The 25252-nt window shown below is 32.8% G+C and overlaps 7 protein-coding genes across 19 annotated transcripts; 4 read left to right on the forward strand and 3 right to left on the reverse strand.

Annotated features, from left to right (window-relative positions):
• Positions 1-1155: 1155 nt before the first annotated feature.
• On the reverse strand, positions 1156-12540 carry LOC109597375 (WD repeat-containing protein 7). Of its 5 annotated transcripts, XM_049961472.1 has the most exons (27): positions 12416-12540; positions 11965-12115; positions 11698-11908; positions 11129-11272; positions 10836-11064; positions 10650-10782; positions 10254-10283; positions 9623-9713; positions 9303-9567; positions 8999-9139; positions 8718-8938; positions 8442-8661; positions 8127-8387; positions 7190-7372; positions 7057-7125; positions 6776-6871; positions 6388-6557; positions 6039-6334; positions 5849-5978; positions 5672-5796; positions 5264-5610; positions 5031-5207; positions 4845-4971; positions 4602-4788; positions 3168-3294; positions 2937-3107; positions 1156-2881 (listed from the first exon to the last, which is right to left on the reverse strand). In XM_049961472.1, the coding sequence occupies exons 2-27, from the start codon at positions 12099-12101 to the stop codon at positions 2709-2711; spliced, it is 4461 nt and encodes a 1486-aa protein (XP_049817429.1). In that variant the 5' UTR covers positions 12102-12115; positions 12416-12540; the 3' UTR covers positions 1156-2708. The 5 variants fall into 5 exon arrangements, with proteins under 5 accessions (XP_049817429.1, XP_019868599.1, XP_049817430.1 ...); XM_020013040.2 differs by lacking the exon at positions 10254-10283; XM_049961473.1 differs by lacking the exon at positions 7057-7125 and having other exon boundaries at positions 12416-12539.
• Positions 12334-16014, forward strand: LOC109597381 (UPF0585 protein CG18661). 2 transcript variants are annotated; one of them, XM_049961479.1, is made up of 3 exons: positions 12334-12393; positions 14916-14959; positions 15378-16014. In XM_049961479.1, the coding sequence occupies exons 2-3, from the start codon at positions 14916-14918 to the stop codon at positions 15982-15984; spliced, it is 651 nt and encodes a 216-aa protein (XP_049817436.1). In that variant the 5' UTR covers positions 12334-12393; the 3' UTR covers positions 15985-16014. The 2 variants fall into 2 exon arrangements, with proteins under 2 accessions (XP_049817436.1, XP_019868608.1); XM_020013049.2 differs by lacking the exon at positions 12334-12393 and adding an exon at positions 12808-12934.
• Positions 12819-14959, forward strand: LOC109597352 (dnaJ homolog subfamily C member 21). 2 transcript variants are annotated; one of them, XM_020013012.2, is made up of 2 exons: positions 12819-12934; positions 13035-14762. In XM_020013012.2, the coding sequence occupies exon 2, from the start codon at positions 13037-13039 to the stop codon at positions 14624-14626; it is 1590 nt and encodes a 529-aa protein (XP_019868571.1). In that variant the 5' UTR covers positions 12819-12934; positions 13035-13036; the 3' UTR covers positions 14627-14762. The 2 variants fall into 2 exon arrangements, 1 of the variants encoding a protein (XP_019868571.1); XR_007547043.1 differs by lacking the exon at positions 12819-12934 and adding an exon at positions 14916-14959 and having other exon boundaries at positions 12942-14854.
• On the reverse strand, positions 14795-19136 carry LOC109597379 (LHFPL tetraspan subfamily member 2a protein). Of its 3 annotated transcripts, none has more exons than XM_020013047.2 (5): positions 19006-19136; positions 16635-16965; positions 16473-16583; positions 16159-16416; positions 14795-15607 (listed from the first exon to the last, which is right to left on the reverse strand). In XM_020013047.2, exons 2-4 carry the CDS (start codon positions 16930-16932, stop codon positions 16160-16162), a joined length of 666 nt encoding a protein of 221 aa, XP_019868606.1. In that variant the 5' UTR covers positions 16933-16965; positions 19006-19136; the 3' UTR covers positions 14795-15607; position 16159. The 3 variants fall into 3 exon arrangements, with proteins under 3 accessions (XP_019868606.1, XP_019868607.1, XP_049817435.1); XM_020013048.2 differs by having other exon boundaries at positions 16635-16955; positions 19006-19128; XM_049961478.1 differs by lacking the exon at positions 19006-19136 and having other exon boundaries at positions 16635-17098.
• Positions 17295-18998, forward strand: LOC126264283 (leucine-rich repeat-containing protein 71-like). The gene is made up of 6 exons (XM_049961476.1): positions 17295-17536; positions 17593-17747; positions 17793-18246; positions 18294-18384; positions 18483-18647; positions 18699-18998. The coding sequence occupies exons 1-6, from the start codon at positions 17372-17374 to the stop codon at positions 18929-18931; spliced, it is 1263 nt and encodes a 420-aa protein (XP_049817433.1). The 5' UTR covers positions 17295-17371; the 3' UTR covers positions 18932-18998.
• LOC109597382 (putative gamma-glutamylcyclotransferase CG2811) lies at positions 19003-21854 on the forward strand. Of its 4 annotated transcripts, none has more exons than XM_020013054.2 (5): positions 19055-19137; positions 21101-21174; positions 21240-21426; positions 21481-21730; positions 21776-21854. In XM_020013054.2, the coding sequence occupies exons 3-5, from the start codon at positions 21243-21245 to the stop codon at positions 21804-21806; spliced, it is 465 nt and encodes a 154-aa protein (XP_019868613.1). In that variant the 5' UTR covers positions 19055-19137; positions 21101-21174; positions 21240-21242; the 3' UTR covers positions 21807-21854. The 4 variants fall into 4 exon arrangements, with proteins under 4 accessions (XP_019868612.1, XP_019868613.1, XP_019868609.1 ...); XM_020013050.2 differs by lacking the exon at positions 21101-21174 and adding an exon at positions 20621-20744 and having other exon boundaries at positions 19056-19137; XM_020013052.2 differs by lacking the exon at positions 21101-21174 and adding an exon at positions 20621-20744 and having other exon boundaries at positions 19056-19137; positions 21790-21854.
• On the reverse strand, positions 20802-23414 carry LOC109597378 (protein CDV3 homolog). 2 transcript variants are annotated; one of them, XM_020013046.2, is made up of 3 exons: positions 23137-23414; positions 22622-23025; positions 20802-21144 (listed from the first exon to the last, which is right to left on the reverse strand). In XM_020013046.2, the coding sequence occupies exons 1-3, from the start codon at positions 23308-23310 to the stop codon at positions 21087-21089; spliced, it is 636 nt and encodes a 211-aa protein (XP_019868605.1). In that variant the 5' UTR covers positions 23311-23414; the 3' UTR covers positions 20802-21086. The 2 variants fall into 2 exon arrangements, with proteins under 2 accessions (XP_019868605.1, XP_019868604.1); XM_020013045.2 differs by lacking the exon at positions 20802-21144 and adding an exon at positions 21974-22366 and having other exon boundaries at positions 23137-23411.
• Between the last annotated feature and the right edge of the window lie 1838 nt (positions 23415-25252).

Below are 25252 nucleotides of genomic sequence, written 5' to 3' on the forward strand. Positions count from 1 at the left end.
ATTATACAAAATTTACATGCAATTATTCTAGTCTATATTGAACAAAAGCTGTTTGATGGTCTCTCCTACCTTTGGCAGATCTGAGACTGTGTTGAATCTTCCTTGTTGGTATAAAAACAGTATGGATGTTATGTTTTAATAAGATTTTTCCAATTCTATCGGTAACTTTACATATATATGGGAGAAAAGCTTTACCAATAGTGGGCTCACTAGGTGGATCTTTATTATGTATTTTGGGCAGACCATATAAGCGAAGTGGAAGTACTTCTGATTTGACTAATTGTTTTTGGATACCCGCTGGTATGCATCTACTAATAAAGAAATCGTCCATACACGACTTATTTTGTTAACCAAAATAATTGCAGTATGTGTTGTATTTGATAAATTTTCTGAGTATTTGTGGTTTTAGTAATAAAAAATGGACTATGGTAAACATTGTACTCCAGAGAAGGGAAAACAAATTAAAAAATTATTTCCTATAAAAAAACTTATGTTTGTTCTGAAAACGTTGTAATGTTCTAATAAGATGATTTGAAATGCCCTGATATGAAAGCAAGTAGAAGAGATTCGTCGAAGAAAACGAAAATCGACGAAAATTCAAAAGGTATTATCACTTTTTGTTAGCACTAGTACAATTAAACGACGTCTTCTGAGTGCAAATGTTCATTCTAAAACACCAAGAAAAGTTTGACTTCTTCAAAAAAAGCATATTCGTAAAACGCTTGTTTGTCATAGAACATTGAATCAAGGGCATAATTTAACCTTTTTATTGGCCTGTTTTACAATGCATGTTATGATTAAAGGGGTTTAAGAATTAAACAACTAGATATAGAAATGAAATAAAAATTGGCATTTCTTAGATAATATATTTGACTAAATTTCACTATGTACATCAGTTGTACATAGAAACACATAATATTGCTAAAAATTGTCTTATATGTATATACATAAAATTAATACGTAAAATTAATTAGACTTATTTTTAAGTAAAAACATTGAAAATGTCATTTATAGGGCATAAAATTATATTAAAAATAGGTATAATTAATTTTCGTATTTTTAATGAGGTCTTTTTTAAAGACATATTTGTGGGATAACTTAGTTCTAAATAGTATTTATACAATAATAGCACTGAAATAAATAAAAAACAATTCATACAATTTTTAATCACAATCACTTATATATTTATTATTCCAGTATAATTTCTTACTTTTCTTAAAAGTCTATACAAGGAGAAAGTTATAAATCACATTGAAAAAATACACGGAATTATATCTAAGTTGAGTTATAGAATAGAATTAGCAAAATGTAACAACAACAAAAAACAAAAAATCTAAACATACCAACAAGTTGACTCGGAGTATAATGTCTGTTAGTTGCCTTGTAAACTAAACAAGTAATGAAACATTAAATTCATTCAGTATATAACAATTTATTGTATATTTTATACAAACAGCAGTGGAAAATCAATTTGCTGAAATTATAAATCAAATCATACATGTATTATATAATATGCTATAATTAATTAATGTAAGTATTTGAATTACTTATGATAAACAAAATCTAAAGCAAATAATATCCATAATAAAATTACAACAAATATCATTTTTCCACTCTGTTGAAAACTATAAATGAACTCCTGTTTCACGGGATTTAGGTACTAAAATCTAATACTTTCTTTAAAAATAAATAACATTTATATACATTTTTTTATAAATATTATACAATAAAAATAAAATAGTTAACTATATAATACCATATATAATATAGTGCATTAGGTAGGTACTAGTGAATTGGATTAAAAATTACACTCTCAATAAATGATAACATGTCAAAAGCAAAAGACGATGCAAAATCTAGAATATATATATATATATATATATATATATATATGCATAATTCTAGGTAGAAAAAATCAAAAATTGATTTTTTTCGTTCATCACATGTGTAGATTAATGTGTATGTAGTCCAGGTTTTGCCACTTCAGTTGCAACTGACTTGGATAAGTACGTTATTTAACTTACTATAGACAGTTTTGTATGCACAAGCTTTATAGTAAGTTAAATAAGTATACTCAGTTTTCTACAAGTATTGTCCATAATTCTTTGTAAATTTAACACGTTTTCAATAAATTATACTGTCAGTTAAAATTTATAAACATGTAATGGGGGCATTATTTATAGATTACCATTAAACAATTTGCATGCTGAGGCACACGATTTATATATTTAAGGCTAATTAACGTATTTTTCTTCAGACATAGGGAGGTTCCAACTCAAATCCATGTGTAAATCCTTGTGAACATTGCATAGTTTCTCTTTAGTTTTACAGTTATGAACCATAACAAAATAATAATACTGGAAAAAAGACTAAAATAGCAAGAAAAATAGACTTGAACAGGAACTTGCCGTTGTGCATCCATTGTCAGTCCCTGTTTATATGGCCGTCATTAAACGGGGATTTCTTCTCTACCAACATTCATTGTCTTAATATTATTGTCGTACTGCGCCTGAAGACATAAGACAAAACAACAAATTTGCGTACATCGACGTGAAGAGTGCTGGAATCGGGAAATGAACACGGCGTTTAATATTTTTTTTAGTTACCACACACACACATATATAGTAAAGATGCAAAGAGAACGAACAACAAGAACAACAATTAGGAAAGGCCACAATCGTACAATTATGACTGGGTTTAGGTGGGTTTTATACATTAAATCGTGTCTCCGATCCGTCGGCCAGCATCAGCGTAACGGTCCTGTTGTTGATCCAGATCAGTCGTGCCAAACGCATCGGGTTCAAACGGGCGACGTCCGCTATCGGTGCCGTGCTGTACGATTTCACGTTCTTAGTCTGCGACTGTCCCAAACCGAACATTCCTGAAATAAAAAGATTTTACTACACGAACAAAAATACTATTCACGTTTGATGTACCTGTACTGGTTTGCCAGAAGCTCAATTTGTTTTCTGTGCACGCGTAACTGACTAGAAATTTGCCATCGGGACTGAATGCTGCGGCTGTAACTGCAGAAGAATGGGCGTTTATCGTTGTGCATTTGCTTTGGCGTAACTCGTACAATGTCAACGTGCCTGAATTGGAACCCACTGAAACAAATACGCCACAACAACTTTAAGTTTATTCCGATAGCGACTCTATGCACTCACCTGCTATCCTCCTAGTGGCGGAGCAATGAGATACCTGATTGAATCGACATACGGCAGGGAATACTTCGCTCAACGGTTTATTTTTTAATTGACTAGGATCGAGGCAATGAAGTATAATGTCCATTAACTGAAATTAGTACATTTTTTTAATTGAAATATATTTATTTTAATAAAGTAGCGGCCATAATTAACAAGTAATTAAATATGTTAAAATTATAAGCTGTTTACTTGATACCAGTACATATTCAGTTGATCAACATAAGTTTATTCTTTTAAAAACTGCTTTTTATTATTCATGGTATAAGTTAAGTTATAAGTGGTATATATAAGTTTATAGATGTTTTATAAAAATCCAGTCCTTGAATTTTTTTAAATTAGTAATTCAGCGGAATAGCATCCAGGTCGCGACAACAATTTAAGATTGATATCTGACTTAATAGCTTCATGACAACCTTTTCTTAAAACATTTGAAGTATTATAGCAAGTACATAATCTAGTCGTTAGTCGGAATACTGTAAGAAACAGATTGCATGAAACCAATAAGACCCATAAGACGTCCACCTCTTACTACTACAAGATTGGAATGGTGTGAAGATTTTCAAAACTAGGTTGAAAATGATTGGACGACAGTTTTATTCACCGACGAATCCCGATTTGGCTTTCATCCAGATTCTCGTCGAACGAGAATATCTGTAAATTTAGATGCCTTACGCAGGTCCAGAAAGTTTTTACAAAAAAGGTTGTTCATTAATAGTTTAAGAATATATCATAAATTATTCTAATAAAAGTCCAACAGAAAACGAGATATTTCAAGCAGTGTTTCTTCATATTTTCAATTATTGTAACCTAAACAATTTTTATCTGGTTTTTGTTCTTTTAATCGATACCATACGGTAGTACAAAATATCGGTGAATTGCGTGAACGGATCACAACGACTGTCTATAATCTGTGTCTCCGGGAACAGCAGCAAGGAGGAACGTTGGAACTAGTGCGACGAAATTGGATAAGACTTTGTCTTTGACTTTATCACGTTTTCTATTGGACTTTTATTAGAATTTTTTTAAAAAAATAGACTTATTATTTAGAAGTGCTTATCTGGTTAAAAAATTTCGGATAAGTTATGAAATACCCTGTATATGTAAATTAATTTATGTTCCTATTTTAAATTTAACAAGTTATTAATACAACAAGCCTAGAGGAATATAAACATGTCGTATATTTGGTAATTGGTTTGGTGTATACCACGGAGATACGCCGAAATTATTAATATTACTTATTCAATCAATAGAAGATTCTTTCAGACTTAATGTTGGTATATTTATGTCAACCTCAACTCACAAAAAGATATTTAACATTTTAATAAATTACGTTACAGTTACAATATTTAACATTTTAAAAAGTTGCTAGAAAAATGACCACTACTGTATACTTACCTCAACCAAGAGGTCGCTCATTTCGTTCTGCATTTTTTCTATTAGTAATTCAACACCGCGAAGTATTTCCGGTTTCGCCTTATGTAAAACATTGTTATTCATATTAATGTTGAGAGTTTGTGCGTTCTGTTGGATCGCGTTATATCTCGCTACTTCTTTGGCCATTGTTGTAATAAATGCAGCAGGTCTAAAATTTGAAAAGTGAAACATTCCACCTACCTTTAGAAAAATGGGAATACTCACCTAGCAGTGGCTATTAACGTGAGGGCATGCCTAGCGGTTCTGCAAGAATCTGCTTGTGGAGTTAAAGGTAAGCCATAAGTCATACTAGGAACCAATCGATCTGCGTCAGAACATAATTCTAATAAACCTGCAACAGAACAAGAAAGATTAATTACCGAATAACATAAACTTCAACCTTTTTCTCACCTAAAAGTACTTTGCTACTATCTAAGAAAGGGGCCCATACAGTGAATCCCCTTCCAATTAAATCTATCGCAGCTCTTCTCAATGGAATGTGTGCAGGCAGTTTGGAAGAAGGCGGTGCTAACAGTAAATGAGATAATGCCATTGAAGTCAGTCTTGCTAGATTGTTATTTCCGGGTCCTAAACAACATTCAAATAATTCAAACAATTACGAACAAATAAAGTGATTATAATACCGAATCCTTCCACCACGGAACTCTTCCGCCTGTCTTCGGAAGATCGCTTCTTGTTGTTATCGGTGTTGGTAATATCTTGGCCAAATTCTGCGCCGATGACTCCGAGCAAAATGACTGCCGTCGATTGTTTCCTCTTAAGTTCCGACAAACTAGACGGTTTCCTCACTTGTTCCTCTTCTTCCTCTTCGAACTCCTCGTCAGTGGGATCGGGCGATTGTGCAGTCTGTCCGGAATTTACATTATTCGGCGAGGAGACCGCCTGTTGGTTAATAGTCTCTGTTTGGGTGTAGAGCGGCAAATACTGCGCCCACGAGTCTACCAATTGTTTCCTGCCCTTTGGACCCATTCTAAAAATTTCAATTAATCAGTTTCTATACATAAAAGGATAAAAATTAAATAAGACAGTACCTTGATAATTCAGCAAGCAAAAGTGTTTGGGCGGCTTCGCGTACCTCCACGCAGTGATGTTGCCATCTCTTCGCCATCATTTCCACTTGCGGTCGCTTAAAATTGCGGGCACCGTGTTCTGCAACCTATGTAAAAAGTTTGAATTGGGTTACACGTAATACCTATTAAGCAACATACTTTATCTGGAAGTAACACACAATGCAATGTGGCAAGTAACGACCAACCCTGTTTGATTTGAGCCTGCTGCTGAGTGTACAGTTCCTCATGCTCTTCGTCCGTCTTGCTCCAATTCACTCTCGTCGATTGCCTAAAGGACGAAAACCAATTGCATTTAACGTTTATTTGAGATATTTTATAACAGATTTACCGGTGCAGTTTTCGATTCCGTTCCTGTTCCGGCACGAACGTGGCGTTGCTCATCGACATTAGTGTGTGACTAAGGGCGATGATTGCCAACAAATGATTGCTGGTGAGTGTGGTGCTCAGTTCCCAGTGCGTGTGTGACGTGAAAACTCTGGTGAGTACTTCCTGCTTGACCAGCTCCGGGGGCAAACGATGATCCGTCGACTGTGGCTGCTCATCGATTGAGATTGTCTTGTGCCACGTGGGTAGGAATAATGACATATGATTGGCTTTGGAAAGTACTCCAAACGAGACGGGCACCTATATATAAAAATTTTTAAGTTATTTTCAACAAAAATATGAAAATTGAATACCATTGGTCTTAGAAGGCCCAATTTGGCTTGACACACACGGTCGAGATCGTTATCAAGACCCCAGGAATGAAGTAGAGACAATAGAAGTTGAGCGATTTCCATTCCGTGACTAGTATCGAGTAGTGCACCTAATACTGGTTTGTTGTTCGACTTTGAATAGGACTCGGAACCTTGAATATTAAAGGCAAATCAATATTGTACTGTAAAGCAAGCCCGTTAGCAATGAACACAAAATATACATCACATGACAATTATGTTTAAACACTCTTACATAGATGTAGTAACGGATAAAACAAATATAATATAAGGGAATATTTGAGATTTTTTTATGAATGAGTTCACCCTATCTCCATTTTATTTTAAAATGCACATTTAGAACACATCTAACCTCGCATAGCCTCCCCGTGCTTTAGTACGGATTCCGCTTTTGCTTGGATTTTTGTATGGACGTTCTCTGCACTTTCTTTCATCCTCGCAAGAATTCCTAAATAGAAATATTAGTTACAACCATATACATATTAATAGATATTAAAAAGCTCAAAACTAGATAATTACAAGCTATGTTGGTGCATGATTGGAATAAAAACTACTGAAAAAAAATTCTACAAAAAATACAAGCAATAAAAAATTGTCTACCAGATACAACTGTTTCGGCATTCACAACTTTACCGTGTTTATCTTTTTCTTTGATTATTCTCTCCATGTTCTCAGCCTTATCTTTAACCTTTCCAAAAAAGTCTGATATAACAGAAACGTTAGATGAATAAATGTTAGTCCATAAGAATATAGAAAATTGTTTTACCTGCGATCTTCTTATGCGCATCGGGACTGGCGCTTTGTGTGAGTGCAGCCACCTTCAGATATTCCGATTGGGAAATTAGACCTGCCGCCTCCAAACTGCCCGGCGACATCATGGCGTATTCCTCGCTCAACAGTTCGATTATGAGGGCTTCGATATCGAAAAATAATATGTGACTTTCCGCATCTGAAAAGTATTTAAAGGGATTTATGGAAATTCTACTTCAAGTTCTTTTTTAATTTTTTAATTTTTCATCAAACATATTGTATATCACGATAATTTTCTAAAGGAGTCAATCCATTATCAAAAAACGAAGCAGCAATGTGTAGGAAACTAAAAGTCTTTTTTAATGAGGTATCATTTAACTCCATTTGCATTTGAAAAAAATTAGATGATGCCACTCTTACTGAGAGAGTTACTAATATTATTTGATATCGGAAAAAGTAATCTACGTTTGTATTTCATGATTTATTTGAATAAATTTTTATATTATATTTTATCATCCTAAAATTCGTGCAAATATGCTTTACACAGAAGATGCAGCACTGGATTAATAGTGTCAATTCATACATTGAAGATAAACAACATCAAGGTTGTCCTAAAATCTGTAAGAACAAAGAAATTAAGCAATATCTCACATAAAATCATCGTAAAACATGTAGAAATAGGTCAATCATTAAACTGCGATGAATAAAACATTTCTTGAGATGAATTTTATCAAAAAGTTGAACAAATGGATTCTACAATTGACAATTGCCAATTCTCTCCTTCCACACCACTAAACAGAACCCATGAATTTGTATATTGAATATTGTCAAAAAATTATTCCTTATAAATGATAATTATTTTGTTTACCTAATACGTCTCACACATATGCATTATGCTCGCAACTACTTTACGTGTGAAGATGTCTGGTTTTCAATAAGATTCCTCAAATTACCTTTAGGATTTGTCCTGAGGCCTTGGACTACTAAAGGCGATGTGTGAGTCCTCTGCATGTGTGGGTCGTCGTTGTTGGTGTGAGCGCCCAGCTGTTGAAGTTGGTGGAGACCTCTTTGTGTTGCATGTCTAATAGCGGAGAGATTTCGATGTCTCAAGCCTCTGAAGAAATGTACTGCCGGATTGGCCAGTCCAACTTCGGAAGTGGCTCCTTGCGTTTCGTTCTCCTCGCACGCATACAACACTTCCTCTGCGGCAATTCCTGCAACACGAAACTAATTAAAATGTCCTCTTCGATAGACCAGTGCTACAATACCTTGTAAAACTCTGTCTAAATGTCCTGTTTCCATTTGCCAGACGTAAACTGTACCGTCAGAACATCCTATTATCATGAAATCGTCATTAGGCCGCCATTTAATGGTGGTCACAGGAAATAAGTGTCGGGACGCCAGAGTGACACATTTTCGTTCGGCCAAACTCAATAGAGTCACCGAATGATCCGAAGCCACAGAGCAAATGCACTTCTGTATTCGGGTCTACAAAATACATCACACTGACTTCATTGAACTTCGTATGCGTACTGTTTACTTACACTACAGTTGGGCGGTGGAACCAAGAGTTGGGTAATTTCACCGGCGTGCACGCAGAAGCGGTGCAAGAGTGTACCGGCGTATAGATCCCAAAGACACACGGCGAAATCGACACCGCCAGATACTAAGTGGTTTTTATCGTAACGGGCGTGCTCTCTGTGTGGATACAAGAGACAGTTCACTCGGCCACCGTGACCAGACAACACTTGATGTTGCGGCCAGCCTACGATATATTAAAATGTTGAAAAAGCACTTGTAATAGCAACGAATGCGAATGCGTTACCATTGTATTGTTGGTGGTTTCCATGTAATAACTGTAACATTACAGTCTGTGTTGCAGGTACTATTATAATAGTACCATCTTCTCTTCCCACCACCAGGCGGCTCTGGTTCGGTAAATAAATGCTGGCTGTTAGTTTTATTGCTGAAAAATATACACTTGATGCGCCACTGCACTGAATTGAAACGAAATCACAAAGTTAATTTAAAAATGGACGAACCTTGGACATTATTAAAAATCACCCGACTTATTTAAACAACTAGATACAAAGTCTCAATAAGTTTTTCATAATTTTATAGTCACTTACATTGCCCCTCCTGTTTCTCCAATTGATCCAATATCCCGACGGGACTGGGATTCATCTCGGCCCAAGCCAATGTGAGGCTGGTCATGAGTGTTGCGGTCATTGTAACCGGCTGCGGTGGATTGTGGTTTTGGATTTCTTGCAACTGTGCGGCCGAAATATCCGGTATGCTCCATACTAACACGTAACCCTCTGAATCACCTCGCAACAAATACCGATTTTGTTTGTGTGTTGTAACGAATCTCATCGCAGGTGGACAAGAAAGCGGCTGCAATAAAGAGGAATTTTATTGTTGGAAGTAGCCACAAAGTGGGCCGACTTACTTTGTTGTCAGGTTGACTTAGAAGACAATACAGGAACGGCAAATCACTCGCTACACTGGGGGTGTGGAACTGTTTGTTATCTGGTACACTACTAGAAAGTCACATCGGAAAATATTAAATGTTTGATCGTGAAACAAGTAACCACTGAGTCATTGACGAATTAAACATATACATGTGTAAACCTATTATATAAATTTGATTTTCTTTAACTACTGTACAAAAAAGACTTACAATATCCTAATATTTTTAGCAGAAGAACCACACTTTGACTAACCAAAATAACTATATTGAACAACTCAGTGATTTATAAACATATATGCACAATTACAAAGTACATGAAACAGGCACACTCATAGGTAATTACAAAAAGTAATAGAATGATGAAAGAATACTGTTGATGTTGAACAATAACAAAACATGCAACATAAAATACAAAGCAGTGCGTAGCTTAGCGTTTCCTTGAGAGTAACCAATTAAGCTATCATCAAGGAAACTGAAGAATATTGTAGTCAATAAAGATGAAAGCTTTAAATATTTACATATAATTAAATTAAGTGAAAACAATAACATTTTATTGACCACATATTGCGATAGCATATGCGTAAAGTAAAAGAATGAAATGGTCTCTAACCTATTATTAATATTCTTGCCACGTAGTTTGCTGTTGTCCAAGGTGAAAAAAAAAAATAAAAAAACAACATTAATAATATTTACTCTGGCTAATGGTGGGTGCAATATTTAACAGAAGAAACATAAAGTTTGGCTGATCAAAATTTTAACACATATTGTTTGGAAAATAGCTGCGAATTAACATAATTCAACAAAAATGATAATAAAAAATAAAATATAAAGATATAAAATATATATAGTGGTGTCCCATTTCCATTATTTTTTTTAAACGATTATTTAAGACCTTTCCAAAATGGCAGTTAATGTCCACCACCAAAAATAATTAGTGATTTCATTCAAAAAGACAAAAGTTAATGGGCAATTATTTTGTAACCGCAAAAATTGGTACATTTCTTACTTGGCTGGTAACTTGTAGAGGTAACCCTTTCCGGCGTCCGACCACATAATTATTCTATCCACCGAAAGAAAATCCCCGGACATCCATCTCTCGCCCCTGGGCGCCAAGTACGAACATAATACGCTAAAATCTCCTATAAAATTGTATCAATAAAACTGCACAATAAATAATAAAATCATGACATACCTGCATCATATATTTGCCAATACTTTGTGGTAACAACTAGAACCGTCCTCTGGTTATATGCGCAACACTGCAGACAGACTGCGTTCAACGTACGGATTTGCTTACTCTCGTTTTCGTAAATAGGTTCTGAATGTTTGTTCTCATGGCCTAACAAGGTCCACACTTTAACCATTCCCGTTGTGGTTAGAGCCAGCACAACATCGTCCTTGCGTTTTGCAGGTCTCAACACCTAAACAATAAATAAAAATTACAATTGGGGCAATCAAATGTCGAGTAATCTTTGTGTGACTCACGTGAAGTGCGCTGATCCAATCAGGATTTTGTTTTGATGACAACATGAACAAGATCTCTAAACTAAAGGGGTCCATGACAATTATTTCAGGGTAATAGCCATTGCAAAAGAGTCTTACATCTTCACAGTTGCACATATTATATGCCTGAAAAAATAGAAGTTTAAGTGATCAAAATATTAATAATAATTCTAAAAACTGATTTAATTTGCAAAATAGTAATCTTAATAAGATTTTAATAAGTCAATAAAATATTTGAAAAAATGACAATGCATTTAATGATATTAATAAAAGCTTTAAACAACTGTATACAAATAATATACTTTTATGTAAAATAAGACAAGACACATTAAATAAATTAGTTGAAAGTTACTTATTGTAAGTATATTAATGAAAATAATAATTTAATTAACTATAATTATGTTTTAGCTTATTTTATTCTATAAATAAAACACTCTTGATGCAAAATAAATAAACTAATAAACAAAAGAAAATTTATTAATACAACCTGCAAAAACTGACAAATATATTTGATGCAATCTGGAATTGATTAGATATGAGAGTAAACTCACCTGCATATTGGTATGTACTTGAGGTAACTTAATGGCCTCCCTACACTTTCCATCAACCAAGTCCCATGTACACATTTCTCCAGCTTCAGAACTAGACACTATATAGTTGTTATCTTGTATTTTTGATGCCTTCGATATGCACAACACGGGTGCTGTGTGTCCCACTAGCAGACACCTTGGAGTCATTTTCAATGTATCTGGATCTACTTGCCTGTAATGGGTATTTATGAAATGACATAATTGAACAACTGTACTATATGCAGTTACCAAAGGCATATTTGTCCATCATAACACCCTGTAGCCAAAGTTTTTTGATCATAGGATAGATAAATGCATGAGATGCAGTGTGTTGGCGCATATTTGCCCCACAATACCACAGGCACAACCAAACTTGTACCTGGCATTTTGATATACAATCCTAAAACAGAATTTTTGTATTTCTTGAATAGTTTTGCAGATGAATATGGTGTTGCAAGATCAATTAAAATAAATTAGTGTCAATTAAAGTTTGCACTAGAACACATCATATGACCCAAATTTATTATTTAATTGTGACATTGAGAAATGCAATTAAATGATGTTAATAAACAGGGCGATTTTATCAAAACTCAATAACACCAAAAAAAAAATGTTAATAACAATTATTCACTAACGAAAAAACACTATTTTTATACGGCCTGTACAAGTACCGACAAGGTAAATAAGCAACCGTACTAACCTTTTAATTAGGGCTCTCAAGGGACGGAAATATTACAATATATTTTTAAGATTATTGAATATAAGAATCGCCATTTTCATCAGGAATCAGCTGTTTGACACAATTTTGACATTATCTGCCATTTTGGTGGTGTCATTGAAAAATATGGGGATCCCCTCTAGAAACGTATAAGACAAAACGAGCACTGCAGACAAATTTATTATAAATTTTACTAAATTATTATTGTTGAAAATTGTCCAATTAACTAAATTATTATTGGTTAAATTGTTGGTAAAGAAGGGTACTGTAAACTCGGTGCAATTCCAGTTTCCAATAGAAAATCAAAAATAAAACAATAATAAATGGTGACAATGACCAAATGAATTTCACAATGTTTTTTAACTATTTAAGAACGCAGTCTCTATAATTGCCAGTTAAGATCATTTCAAAATTATTAGTAAATATATATTCAGGTGATATTATTCTGCTTTAAATGAGAATTTTTTAAACTATTTGACGTCTGACAAGTAAACTCAACCGGTAAGTGTATATTTTATAAAATCCGAAGCATGTTTTTTGTAGTTATTAAATATTATAATTTATAAATATACATATAAACTAAAATTATTACGTCAATTAGACATGAAGTGCTATTACGAAGTTTTGAATGTGGCACGAGATGCAAATGATACCGACATCAAAAGTGCCTATCGAAAATTGGCTTTGAAGTGGCACCCTGACAAAAATCTGGACAATGCAGAAGAAGCCAAGGAACAATTTCAGATAGTACAGCAAGCTTATGAGGTTCTAAGTGATAGACAGGAAAGAGCATGGTATGACAACCACCGTGAGCAGATTCTAAGAGGTTCGAACACTGAGTTTGAAGATAACTGTTTAGATGTATTCCAATATTTCACCACGTCCTGTTTCAAGGGATATGATGACTCAGAGAAAGGCTTTTACACAGTGTATAGGACAGTGTTTGAAAAAATTGCCAAGGAGGACATGGAATTTATGGAAGACAAGGAAGAGTTTTGTGAGATACCAAGTTTTGGAAACTCACAGAGTAGTTATGAAGAAGTGGTTGCGCCCTTTTATGCTTATTGGATGAGCTATTCCACTAAGAAGACCTATGTCTGGCTGGATCCATACAATATTAATGAAACCAGAGAACGAAGGGTTCTTAAATTAATAGAAAAAGAGAACAAGAAAGTTAGGCAAAGAGCAAAAAAAGAAAGAAATGAAGAAATCAGAAATTTAGTTGCCTTTGTCAGAAAAAGGGATAAACGTGTTCAAATATTTAATAAATTAAATGAAGAAAGAATTCTGGAAAACAGGAAAAAACAGGAAGAAATAAGTAAACAAAAACGTCTAGAAAGGATTAAGCAACATGAATCAACTGAACAAGCTGAGTGGGCCAAGTTTGATAATGTTAAATCACAATTGGAACAAATTGAGAAACATGTTGCTGAGGAATTTGGTGAATCAGGTTCAGAAAATGAATTGGATGATGATGACATCAACAGTTTATATTGTCCTGCATGTAATAAATTATTTAAGACATTAAAAGCCTTTGAAAACCATGAATCTAGTAAGAAGCATAGGGAAAATGTTGAAAGACTAAAACAAGAAATGTTGGATGAAGAATACATGTCTATATCTGATGAAAGTGAAGTCAGTGATGTTTTAGAAGATTTAAGTGTAGAGACAGAGGACACAGAACAAAATAATGAAATTAATCAAGAAATTTTAGATAGTGAAGAAAATGAACAGTCAGATGTTCAATCAGAACCTGAAGTCAAAATTAAAAATAAGAAAAAGAATAAGAAGTCTAAAAATGTTTTAAATGCTAATTTGAATGATCAAGAGAAAGAAATTAGTACAAGTGTAATTGATTCAGATGATGATTTTGATTTCAATTCTAGCAAGAAACAAAAGAAGAAAAACAAAAAGAATGTGAAACAGAAAGGGCAAGTAGATTTAAATGAGATTAAAATTGATGAGGAGAAAGGGGAAGCTGGGAAAACAAATGGAAAAAAGAAGAAAGAAAAAAAGTCAAAGAAGGATGACAGTGTCCTATTTGAACTGGATATAAATCATTGTTGTGTTACTTGTAATTCAAATTTTCCATCAAAAAATAAATTATTTGAACACTTAAAAAAGACAGGTCATGGTGTATACATTGACAAAAAAGCGGCAAAACAAAAAAAAGGCAATATAAATGAAGTGTAATTACATAAAAATACAAAGGTTTTTCAAGATCATAATTCAGAATTGTATTTCATCTAAATTATGTATATTTGAATTGAATAAGTAGGACTCCCTGAATTTATTTATTGTTCTAATAAACGATTATTATAAAAACAAATTGCTTTTTTTTGGTGTTATTAAATTAAACAATTACATGTATAAGCATTTATTAAATATAAAAGTAAAAAAACACATTTAAAGCAAGATTGGGTATTATGTAATATTTGGTATAAAATAATTACAATTAGTAATTAACTGTACTCTATTACAGATGCAATATATAAAACGTTTTATATCAAGCAGTCCTATAATGAGGTAAGTACACATTTAGACATAAACAGCACCAAATAAATAGATATCACAATAAACAAACAAAATCCTAATCATAAATATATGAGTAAATTACATTTCTTAAGAACTAATCTGAATATATATTTTGTTTCAAAGTTTATTTTTATTACGTCATAAAAAAGAATATATGACCAGATTACATTTTCAAAAATATACAATTTCTGGTTATTAATGTATACAAATCATACATAAATATATCTGAAATAGCAGATGATACATGTAACTGCAAAAGGCACAGTTTAACATTAATAATATAATTTGAATACAGTGTAACCAGAATATTTATATACACAGAAGCAAGTTTTCGATAATTTCATATAAATTTATTATACTTTAGAATAATAGTTAGATGATTGGACCCTCTTCTAAGGCAGTATGTTAGTTTCAGTCAAAAAATTAACTACCCATCCGCAGATAGGAATAAGTCTTACATATTGGAGGTGTTACAGAAGGAGTTAGATGAATCAACGAAAGCAAATGTTTTGGAAATAGCCTCGGGCACAGGTCAACATGCTTCTTATTTCGCACAAAGCTTTCCCAATTTCATCTTCCAACCTTCAGAGTACGATAAATCGTTGTTCGAAAGCATCTCTGCATATGCGGATGACACACCTACAAACAACGTAAAACAACCACTTCAAATCGACGTTACGCAGGATTTTTCGAATATCGGTGTATTTGATTATATCATTAACGTGAACATGTTCCACATAACCCCGTTTAAATGCACCATTGGGTTTTTCGAGAATGGCAGTAAAGTACTTAAAACTGGAGGAAAGATTGTGACATATGGACCCTACAAAGTTAACGGAGTACTCGAACCAGCTTCCAATGTTCAATTTGACGCAGGATTAAGGAGGCAAAACGTTGAATGGGGTGTGAGGGACATAAAAGATTTGAAAGCAATAGCTGAACAATATAGGATTATGTTATTGAGAAGCTATGATCTACCATCCAATAATAAATGTTTAGTATGGCAAAAATTGTAATTTGGAAATTAATAAATAACTGATATCTTATGTGGTTTTATTGTGGCAAACCCTAAAATTAATATATTATTTATACTTTGTTACACTGTGATAAGAAATCTAATAAAAAGTCAATTCAATAAAAATTTGTTATCTATATGTGTACGATATAGTGCGAAAGTGTGTAGTTATTACCTTATTTTAAGCAAATAAATTTGTGTCCCTTGTAAATTTCATCCTGGACTTTATCGCTACTCGTGGACTTCTCCGCAAGTACCGAAAGACACGCGCACACAAAGCTTAGTATTGTCCCTAAAACGGCCAACCAAAGTCCATTTCCAATTGAACACCCATCCATATAAAATGGAGACGCATCTCGACCACACAATTTCTGAACCCTTGAAGTACCCCAGGCCATAGGGTATAGCATTACCGTCAAAATGTAGCAAATTCCTGTCAACAAACAAATTAGACAATCTTTCGTAGTAGTGTACGAATTAATTTTTTACCAGCAACAGCTTGTGCCATTCCAGATAAGGTAAAAATGCTCTTTCTGAATATACTTTGGTAACAACAGCTTATTAAACTATTCAACACTGTCACAGACATAATTGTTAAACCTAAAACATTAAATTTTAATTCCACTGCATAGAAAAATTTATTAAACTTACCCATGCACAAGAACACCATCGCAATTTTCCATATTGTCGGGAAAATTTCCGAACTGGTAGCCAAACCTCTTAATGGTATTATTGTACAAGCCGAGTGGTTAATGCTAATAGGTTTGCCGCATTTGGCATATAGTCCGACACTAGGGGTAAATGTTACCGTTTCATTCCCAATGGTAACGCTCTGAGATCGAGTTGTGAGCCAAGAAGGATTCAATAAGGCACTAAACATCATCAATGCGGACAACAGGCTCACGAGCATCCACGTTAGGCTTCGGGTGGTAAGTATGAAGTAACCCATTTTTGCGTCTCCGAAGACGTCATCTAAAGACACCTGGAAATGTTTTGATCGTATCTAATGGAATACGGCCGGAAAACGAATGATTCCACCGATTTAAATCAACTGTTGTGAACAACAAACAATTAGTGCCTAGTCGGTTTACAGGAAGTACTTCGGAGTGCGTGATTGAAATAATGTGAACAGAAAAATCAAAACATATAAGGCAATCAATCCGTTCTTAGTATTGTTTAAATCGTTTACGAACAATATTAGTAAAATATTAAACGGATACTACAGTTGCGTGGTTCGCAATACGCCGACAATGTGATAACAATATCATTTCATCCCACACTGTGACCACAAAATGAGTTCAACACTTTTTGTTCTGAATAATGAATTCATTATTTTCAATTTGTAAATACGTCATGTCTTGTTGACAAATTGACAACGAACCAGAAACATGTCTAGCTTTGTAAAGGAGTCGAAAAGGAAGACTTCTCGCCACTCTAGTTCTGCCTCAATAGATTACGAACAAATATTCTTATACAGGTTCAAGCAGCAATGTGTGAAGAACAAACTTGAACCAACACCTATATTAACATGTATAAATCAAAATGTTGGCAAGGTATAAGTCTCAGATAAATTTAATAAATTTTTAAAATAATTTTGTGCACTCTTAAGCCCAGACAACTAATGACTAAACACGGAGAAATCATACTTTATAAAGATCCTGACAGTAATACGGAAATGATAATTGTTAAAAATTGGAACGTCCCAGAAGCTATTCTTATAACAATAGGCCAAAGTCTTGACTATTCAAATATTAGGATATTAAAGTAAGTTTTGCTCTTGGATGAATTTAAACTGATTGTAATTTTCAGACTGGAATTCTGTAATCTTCACGAGGGACATGTATCGATTTTAGAGACAATTTTATTGAACAATATTAATATAATGGAACTGAATTTAAGTGGCAACCCACTTCTAAGATCATTCTTGCACGATATTATAAATACTGGTAATCTGAATTATATTTCCATGAGGTTTTGTCAAATTGATTCAGAAGATACGAAAAGAATTTTTAGCGTATTGAAAACATTCAACAGTAGTCGCGTATTATATCTTAATTTGTCGACCAATAACATTAATGACGGTGGATGTATATACATAGCGGAAGTGTTAAGGATAAACCGATCGCTATTGTCTTTAAATCTTGCAGACAATAAAATTACAGATGTAGGATGCGAAATAATCGCCAGTGCATTCAAAACATTTCAGTTAACACCTGAAGAGATCTTCGAAAAAAGAAAAGCAAAGTTTAATTTTCTCAAAACGGTACATTTATATACTAATACATAATAAATTTTAATATGAAATTGCAGGTCGATTCGAAAACAAATACGGGTAAAGAATTAACTAAAAAGTCATCTAGAACATCTACGAAAAAAATAAAATCCAGGTCAATAATAAAAGGTATAATATCACATAAATAAAATCACCAAAGTAACGATTATCGAAAGCAATTTGAATTGCAATATAGAACGATTTTTCATCAGCTCAATTTGTTTTAGATAGAAGCTCAACTACCACTCAGAGCTCCACAAGAAGCAGCAAAGCTTCTTTAAACGTATTAGAGACAAAAGTTTGTCAACATCCGTTTGTTATTGACTCATATGAAGAGAATAGTAATATCTATTGTAAGGGAAACAATAGCATGAATCACCTGAATCTTTCATGTGTGTTAATTGTGTTTTTGTGAAACAAACTTTAAATTTTTTCTGCTTCAGACAACAAAATAGGGGAAATTGGAATAACATATATATTAAGTGCGGTGCTCCATCAAAAGGAAGAGTTCAAAGCTAGAGGTTTAACAGAGGTACTGCTGGAGGGAAACGACTGTAAATCGGACTGTAGTCAGTTACAATCCATAAACGAAATACTTTCCACAAAATGCGGAGAAAGCTTGGAAGGTCTACAAAAGCTCGCCTCAAAGACCAGGAGGCACTCGCAAAAAATTTAAATTTACCGCGAAGAACTAATCACCATGCATTAACACAACAATAGATAAATTCATATGAAAGTCGGACCACTCACCCGTGTGTTTTAATTATTTTTTTTCTATATTGTGCTTTCAGGGGAGGAAAGCAAAAACAACGCCGCACCTCCAACGAAGTCCAATCAGCTGATTGTGACAAAACAACACAGAGCTGTGCTAAGGGCGTAACCGTAAGTATGATGACAGAACCGTACTCAACATAACCTAGCGCTAAATTTCTGCACGTTAAATTTTTTCTTGTGCTTGTTTGTATAATAAAAGTATGTATGCAACTGTGTATTTTCATTGTGTAAGAATATTTTAATACTTGAATCGATTTATTTAATGTTTTTTTCCGGAATTAGTGAATTTAATTTAATTAATTTATTTTTATTGTATGTTTGTATTATAATTAAAAAATGGCAACAAAATCTCATTTCTTATACAATTTTAAATGAATTTGTGAAACAAATTTAATTAAGGATTAAAAAAATAATATCTTAGATTAAAAATAAAAACTCATATCTTATTCAATTTTAACTGATATTTGTGAAACAAATTTAATTAAGGATTAAAAAACTATATGAATGAAAAAAAATAATATCTTTATCATTTGTCTATCCACTGAGGATAAATTATAATTTAACAATATAGAGCATATTTATTAAATTTAGGAAATAAGAAGTACCGTGTTTATTAATTTTTAAAATTCAAACCGCAAAATATGTATTTTCGAAAAATATTATCAATTACTACTATAAAACATAAAAAAAATTATATAATATTTGTTACTTGAATTTAATGTTGATTTAAGCACAGTTTACTTACAACATGGCTCATATAGACCATGTTAAGTTTGTTTGTCATGGGGCAACTTTTTAAGCAAAAAGCATAGCAAAACCTTCTATCCCCTAAATAAAGGTGTCATCCTCCCATTTTTTTCAAATTGTGGTTCAAATGTGCTCAAATCATACATCATTAAAAATAGCATTTAATTTCCTATACAATTGGTGCTTAATTTATGAAAATCGACCCACTCGTTTAGAAAATTACAGAATCTTGATATGCCAACAATACGTTTGACGAAAGATTCAAAAATTGATTGTCTTTCGTGTCTTTTTCGGGCGAGTGAACTTTCTACCTGAATAATTTAACGAATCACCACAATTGTTTATTACTGGGTTTATAATATTCCAGAGATTTTCCACGAGGTGCCCATACAATAGCCCTAAAAGTCCTTTTTTCTTTCCAGGAAGTTTAACAGATGATATGTACCTGAATTTACTACATTGTGCTATTAACTCAGCTCTAATACATACCTTGCTTATAATGAAATGAGCTCCTCGGCTCCTCACAAAGAGTGTATGATTATTTGAATGAGATTTTTTTGTAGGGAATATAAAAAACAAGGTTTAGAACAATCCACTTAACTCACTGGAATAAGTCGATTTTTTACTTTCTCTTCAAACGCATTAGTATTTCAAAGCCCTATAATTTTTTAAATGATGGGATCGATTTTTAAAAAGTAAGCAATAATATATAGGCATCTTTTAGCTCCCATGTCATTTGAAAAAATTTAAGGGACGATCTTCTCACTTAGGAATTTAAAGGTTTTTATTTGCTTTTTGCGTCAAAAGTTGTCCACCCAGACAAACAAACTTGACGTATTTTTAGATTTTGTCGAAAAATTCTGTCCCACTGTGTAACGTCTGGCAGTATGTTTTAAATGGGCCACCTTGTATATGATACACACGATATTTCAAGACTTACCTTGTTTATGTTTTTAACAATTCTGACGGTAAGTATATGAATATTTATTAAGAGCATTTAAAAATTCTTTTTCTCGAAAATACAAATTTTTATTATGTTACTAACAATAATTATGGACATAGATACTATTTATATTAAAATATATGTATATACTATATAATAAAATAAAAATATATATTTCCCCACACTAGCTAATAGATCCCCCCTTTCTAATTGGCATCAGAATTTCCATCTTGATATTTAAATTAGTTCCGAAAATCATCAAATGTTCAATTCCATTTTTCCACTTGATATAGTTTCTTCTACTTTTTTCAAATTTCTCATATAAAATAAACAGGCTAATTCCACTTTAATTTTTTTCATCCTTCATTTAACTGGTGTAAGGATTAAGGACTTTTGGATTAGGAAACACAAGGACTTTGTCATATCTGTAACATTAATCATTATATTAGTCAAAGGTGATAATCGAAAAATTTATTTCACATTAAATAAAACATTTTATAACATAGTATTGATTTTTTAGAATATGTCTGCATCATTACACAAGGTTTTTGTCTATGGGACACTGAAAACGGGGGAACCCAATCATTACTGGTTCGACAAGGATAAAGAAGGATATTACAAATTCCTTTTCAACGCAAAAACAAAAGAAAAATTTCCTTTGATTATAGCGACCGAATTTAACATACCATTCCTTTTATACAGTCCAGGTAAAAGATATATCATATCAATAAATAGAGTTAAATGCATCAAATATAATTCAGGAAGTGGACAAAATGTTATGGGCGAAGTTTACGAGGTGGATGACAAAGTCTTGGCTAAATTGGACATACTAGAGGAGCATCCCGATTTTTATGTAAGAGAATTATACGATGTAGTACGTTCGGATGGTGACAACGAAATCGTAAAAGTGTGGATTTACATGATAAAAAAGTTCAAACCAGATTATCTGACGCACACAACGTATGAAAACTACAGTAGCCACGGAAGCCACGGACGACCATACTCTACAAGGTAAAATTCAAAAATAAAGGGGAAACTCTTTTAACTGAAAACCAGAAATTTTGTTCCAGTGACGCTTCAACATTAGACGACCTTAACTGAACTGTCTTGGCTCTGCAATAAAACTTTTACAACATTCCCTAGTTTCATTTGACGTGTGAAATCTTTTCTACAATTAATTTTTTCTAAAAGAATTTAAATCAATGAAATGTAAAGGTTGAATAGGAAATGGGAGTGGTTACAAAAAGTCCCAAATAGTAAATAATATTTATTTATAGAAAATATGTAGAACTTTTGAAATAAATTTTTTCGAACACGTGGTATATTGATGGATACTTTTGATTAATAAAAATACACGAAGAACCTAAAATTAGATAATACATTAAAATAATTATCCTTACTGATGTCTGAGTTTTAATTGGGAAAATATTAAACAACAGTTCTGTAATTCTGTAACATGGCCACCACTTATTACAAACATGTCTCTAAACTGTTTCAAAACACTAGCTATCATTACTTAGAGAATTGTAGCGGTTCCCAAGATTCAGTTTTGGACCCTGTGAAGAACTAATCTTTGATTGTTCTGCCTGTCTATACGAACTTGAACGGTTGTGTTGCACCACCTCAAATGACCCTTCACTGCGATTCCTGGAAAATATTTATGTAAGCAAGGTTCCAAACAAAATTCGGTGAATGAGATGCATGAACACAAACCTTGCATGCAAGTAGTCTGAGACCATTTAAAACACTTCTTGTTGAGCAGGAAAACTAGTTATCAGGCCCATTATTATTAATATTTCATGCAGAACTATGCAATACATACATATTTTTAATGATATGATGCTTCATTACAGAAAATCTAATAAATAAATGAGACATGCAAATATTAAATGGTTAACTTACTTTTTATGGTCGTTTGTCCTTGATAATGTGGGGAAGAACTCTTCATTGTGGATATCTGGGGCAGCCTTGGACTTTAAACGGTTGTTTTGAACCGTTGGTTGTTGTGCTTGGGGATTCCTCATGTTGGGTGGTACATATGCACCTTTAGTAACCTTCGGAGGCTCAGGTTCCGGTTTCCTTTCAGGTTTGGGTTCCTCCTGCTGTTGCTGCTCGTCAATACGTTTCCATGGTCCAACTTTCTTGTCCGTATCTGAGCCACTCTCGTCGCAGCCGGATTGTTGTTCATTACTTGTCTCAGTAGTGCCTGCACTATTTTCCTGATTGGCGTTGATTGTGAGGTTACCGATTTTAAGGCCCGTGTAGTCCTTCTTTTCTTCCTCAAAGTCCTTCCATTCGTCTTGGTCCTGCAAAAAATTTGCAATATGGCTACTTAACCTACTAAGTACAACACAATGACACAATACAACACGTCAATAATGTGTTGCCGGGACATTTGACGAGTGCACTTTACTTACATGAACTGGAGCATTTGGTTCATCTCCCTCTGGGGCCCGTTCTTTCTTTAATTTCTCTGTCTTTCGGGCAGTATCTTCTAATTTTTTAGCCACTTCGTCCGTTGTTGAAAATTTTTTGTTGGTCTTGGACTTTTTACGGTCTTTCTTAGCGAAAAAATCATCTAAATCTGCCATTATAAATTATTTGTCGACTAATTTAAGTAAAATTTAGAAGAATCACAAAGAATTTACCACACTTTCAATACGCACAACCGGAACCCAAAAAGGCTGACATCGGGGGTCTCTACATTATCGACATAAATTAACATTTTGTTTATTTGGAATTTCAATAGTTTAACGTCAATAAAAAGATGAATTCCTAATAATTAAACGGTTGAAATCTTTTAAATGCATTTCATGTATTTCCTTATTAAATTAAAATTGTGTTTTTAAAACATTTTACGAAAATATTATTAAAAGTATTATGAGTTGCCTACTAAATATTCCCCAATATGCCCGCACGAGCAATAAAAGTTCAAATACGTAGACATACTCTCATTTAAATCATATTTTGATATTCCTAAGTAATTCTCTAACACGGAATATAGACTCAGTTTAATCAATACATCTCTGGATTATTTTTCTAGGAAAGTAAAAGTACTTTATTCGATAATAAGTGTCCTAAGTATTTATTTCGACATTACTTTGGTTACTCTGTTTAAGTATAACTTAAAAAAATACATTGAAGAAATCATAACAATGTAATGTTTTCATCATAAAAATAAATACAAAGCAGTATAGTATTGGAAAAAAAATATGGATTGTACAAACACAGATTATAAAATAATAATTGTTTAAAATGTTTTATTCCACGCATTTAATTAATTTATGTTTTCGATAATTTCAACAACTTTTTTATACCGATACTTTCTAAATTATACATAACTTTTTAAAAATGTTGAGGGTGAATCTCTGTATACACAAACATTTCGTTTCGTTACAGAGAAAAATTAAATTTTGTCTTCTCAATATAAAAAATTTCATTTTTGCTTCTTTTGTTACACTTTAGTGTAATTTGGTTGGCCATTTACCTTTTGTTTATGTATTTAACAATACCCTTAATAGTTAGAATTTATTTTTAGTGGGATTTATATTATGGTTAACGGTTTACAATGTTTATTAACAAATATGAAACAAGTACTAAATTGAAAATACAATATCTTAACAAAAAACAACTCTTTATATTGATAGACAAATTAGAAAAATCAGTAAACGACATCGTTTCTTGTCCTTTAGGTAAATAAAAAATGAATTAATTGGATCATACAATATTAGTGTGACAGTGGAACAACCAGACGTCAACTGAATGAACAAATCTTGCAAGGATATATTTCAATAAAGGTATCATTTATTGTCCTCCTAATAAAATATCCCAGATTCATTATAAATACTTTGAAACACAGTAGAAGAACAGTTAGAGAACCATTACAAAAATTATTGATAAAATAGACCGTTTCCTATAAATTATACGAAGCTTACATTCAAATATGTTCAAAGTTGGATAAAAGATAAAAATATTGAGATTTTTGATTGACCCGCGTAATGTCTGGATCATACTATTTTTGTGACCCTGTGAGCCACGTTTCGCATTTCTTTTGTTTAAAATTTGATTTAACTAAAAATTATTTCGTTTTAGATACGAAACGAATAAGGGAAGAAACAAGGTAGCGTAATTATTTTTAATAAAATATGATATATTTTGTTGGTATTTAATTAGAGGTATGCATTTACTGATTAAGAATAAATAGTAGTGTGCTAATTCTCTGGCCGCCACTGTATAAATTGTATGTATACGGTATAAAAATTTTGGAAAAATGATGTGAATGAGATCATTTAGATCTATTAATTAGCTGTATTCTAAATTATTATTCGTCTTCCTAAAATTCACTTGGAAAATATAAAATGTAAGGAATAAAATTAGTAGAAAATGACAAAAAATTTAAAATTGTAATAATATTACCAACATGTATTTTTCCGGGCCACTTCCCGACTTAAGGTCGAATCAAACTATTGCCAATCTAAATAAAAACTGCTCGTCATTGTCAAAATGAGTGATAAATGAAATTTCTCTGGGACT

The sequence above is a fragment of the Aethina tumida genome, chromosome 1 (genome assembly GCF_024364675.1).
Source record: "Aethina tumida isolate Nest 87 chromosome 1, icAetTumi1.1, whole genome shotgun sequence".
Classification (NCBI taxonomy): domain Eukaryota; kingdom Metazoa; phylum Arthropoda; class Insecta; order Coleoptera; family Nitidulidae; genus Aethina; species Aethina tumida.

Excerpts from the sequence above, each read along its gene's own strand:
- LOC109597379 (XM_020013047.2), bottom strand. The coding sequence starts at position 16,932 with ATGGGTTACTTCATACTTACCACCCGAAGCCTAACGTGGATGCTCGTG. Across the intron at positions 16,584-16,634 it reads GATGGTGTTCTTGTGCATGG|GTTTAACAATTATGTCTGTG; the intron begins GTAAGTTTAATA and ends TTAATGTTTTAG. Across the intron at positions 16,417-16,472 it reads AATGGCACAAGCTGTTGCTG|GAATTTGCTACATTTTGACG; the intron begins GTAAAAAATTAA and ends GTTTGTTGACAG.
- LOC109597378 (XM_020013045.2), bottom strand. The coding sequence starts at position 23,310 with ATGGCAGATTTAGATGATTTTTTCGCTAAGAAAGACCGTAAAAAGTCC. Across the intron at positions 23,026-23,136 it reads AACCAAATGCTCCAGTTCAT|GACCAAGACGAATGGAAGGA; the intron begins GTAAGTAAAGTG and ends AATTTTTTGCAG. Across the intron at positions 22,367-22,621 it reads AGGACAAACGACCATAAAAA|GAATCGCAGTGAAGGGTCAT; the intron begins GTAAGTTAACCA and ends AATATTTTCCAG.
- LOC109597382 (XM_020013050.2), top strand. The coding sequence starts at position 20,673 with ATGGGCCACCTTGTATATGATACACACGATATTTCAAGACTTACCTTG. Across the intron at positions 20,745-21,239 it reads TGTTTTTAACAATTCTGACG|AATATGTCTGCATCATTACA; the intron begins GTAAGTATATGA and ends TTGATTTTTTAG. Across the intron at positions 21,731-21,775 it reads GGACGACCATACTCTACAAG|AAATTTTGTTCCAGTGACGC; the intron begins GTAAAATTCAAA and ends ACTGAAAACCAG.
- LOC109597381 (XM_049961479.1), top strand. The coding sequence starts at position 14,916 with ATGCAATATATAAAACGTTTTATATCAAGCAGTCCTATAATGAG. Across the intron at positions 14,960-15,377 it reads TCAAGCAGTCCTATAATGAG|TTTCAGTCAAAAAATTAACT; the intron begins GTAAGTACACAT and ends GCAGTATGTTAG.
- LOC109597352 (XM_020013012.2), top strand. The coding sequence starts at position 13,037 with ATGAAGTGCTATTACGAAGTTTTGAATGTGGCACGAGATGCAAATGAT.
- LOC109597375 (XM_049961472.1), bottom strand. The coding sequence starts at position 12,101 with ATGCCAGGTACAAGTTTGGTTGTGCCTGTGGTATTGTGGGGCAAATAT. Across the intron at positions 11,273-11,697 it reads AAGTACATACCAATATGCAG|GCATATAATATGTGCAACTG; the intron begins GTGAGTTTACTC and ends CTATTTTTTCAG. Across the intron at positions 11,065-11,128 it reads ATTGGATCAGCGCACTTCAC|GTGTTGAGACCTGCAAAACG; the intron begins GTGAGTCACACA and ends TTTATTGTTTAG.
- LOC126264283 (XM_049961476.1), top strand. The coding sequence starts at position 17,372 with ATGTCTAGCTTTGTAAAGGAGTCGAAAAGGAAGACTTCTCGCCACTCT. Across the intron at positions 17,748-17,792 it reads TCAAATATTAGGATATTAAA|ACTGGAATTCTGTAATCTTC; the intron begins GTAAGTTTTGCT and ends TGTAATTTTCAG. Across the intron at positions 18,385-18,482 it reads ATCCAGGTCAATAATAAAAG|ATAGAAGCTCAACTACCACT; the intron begins GTATAATATCAC and ends AATTTGTTTTAG.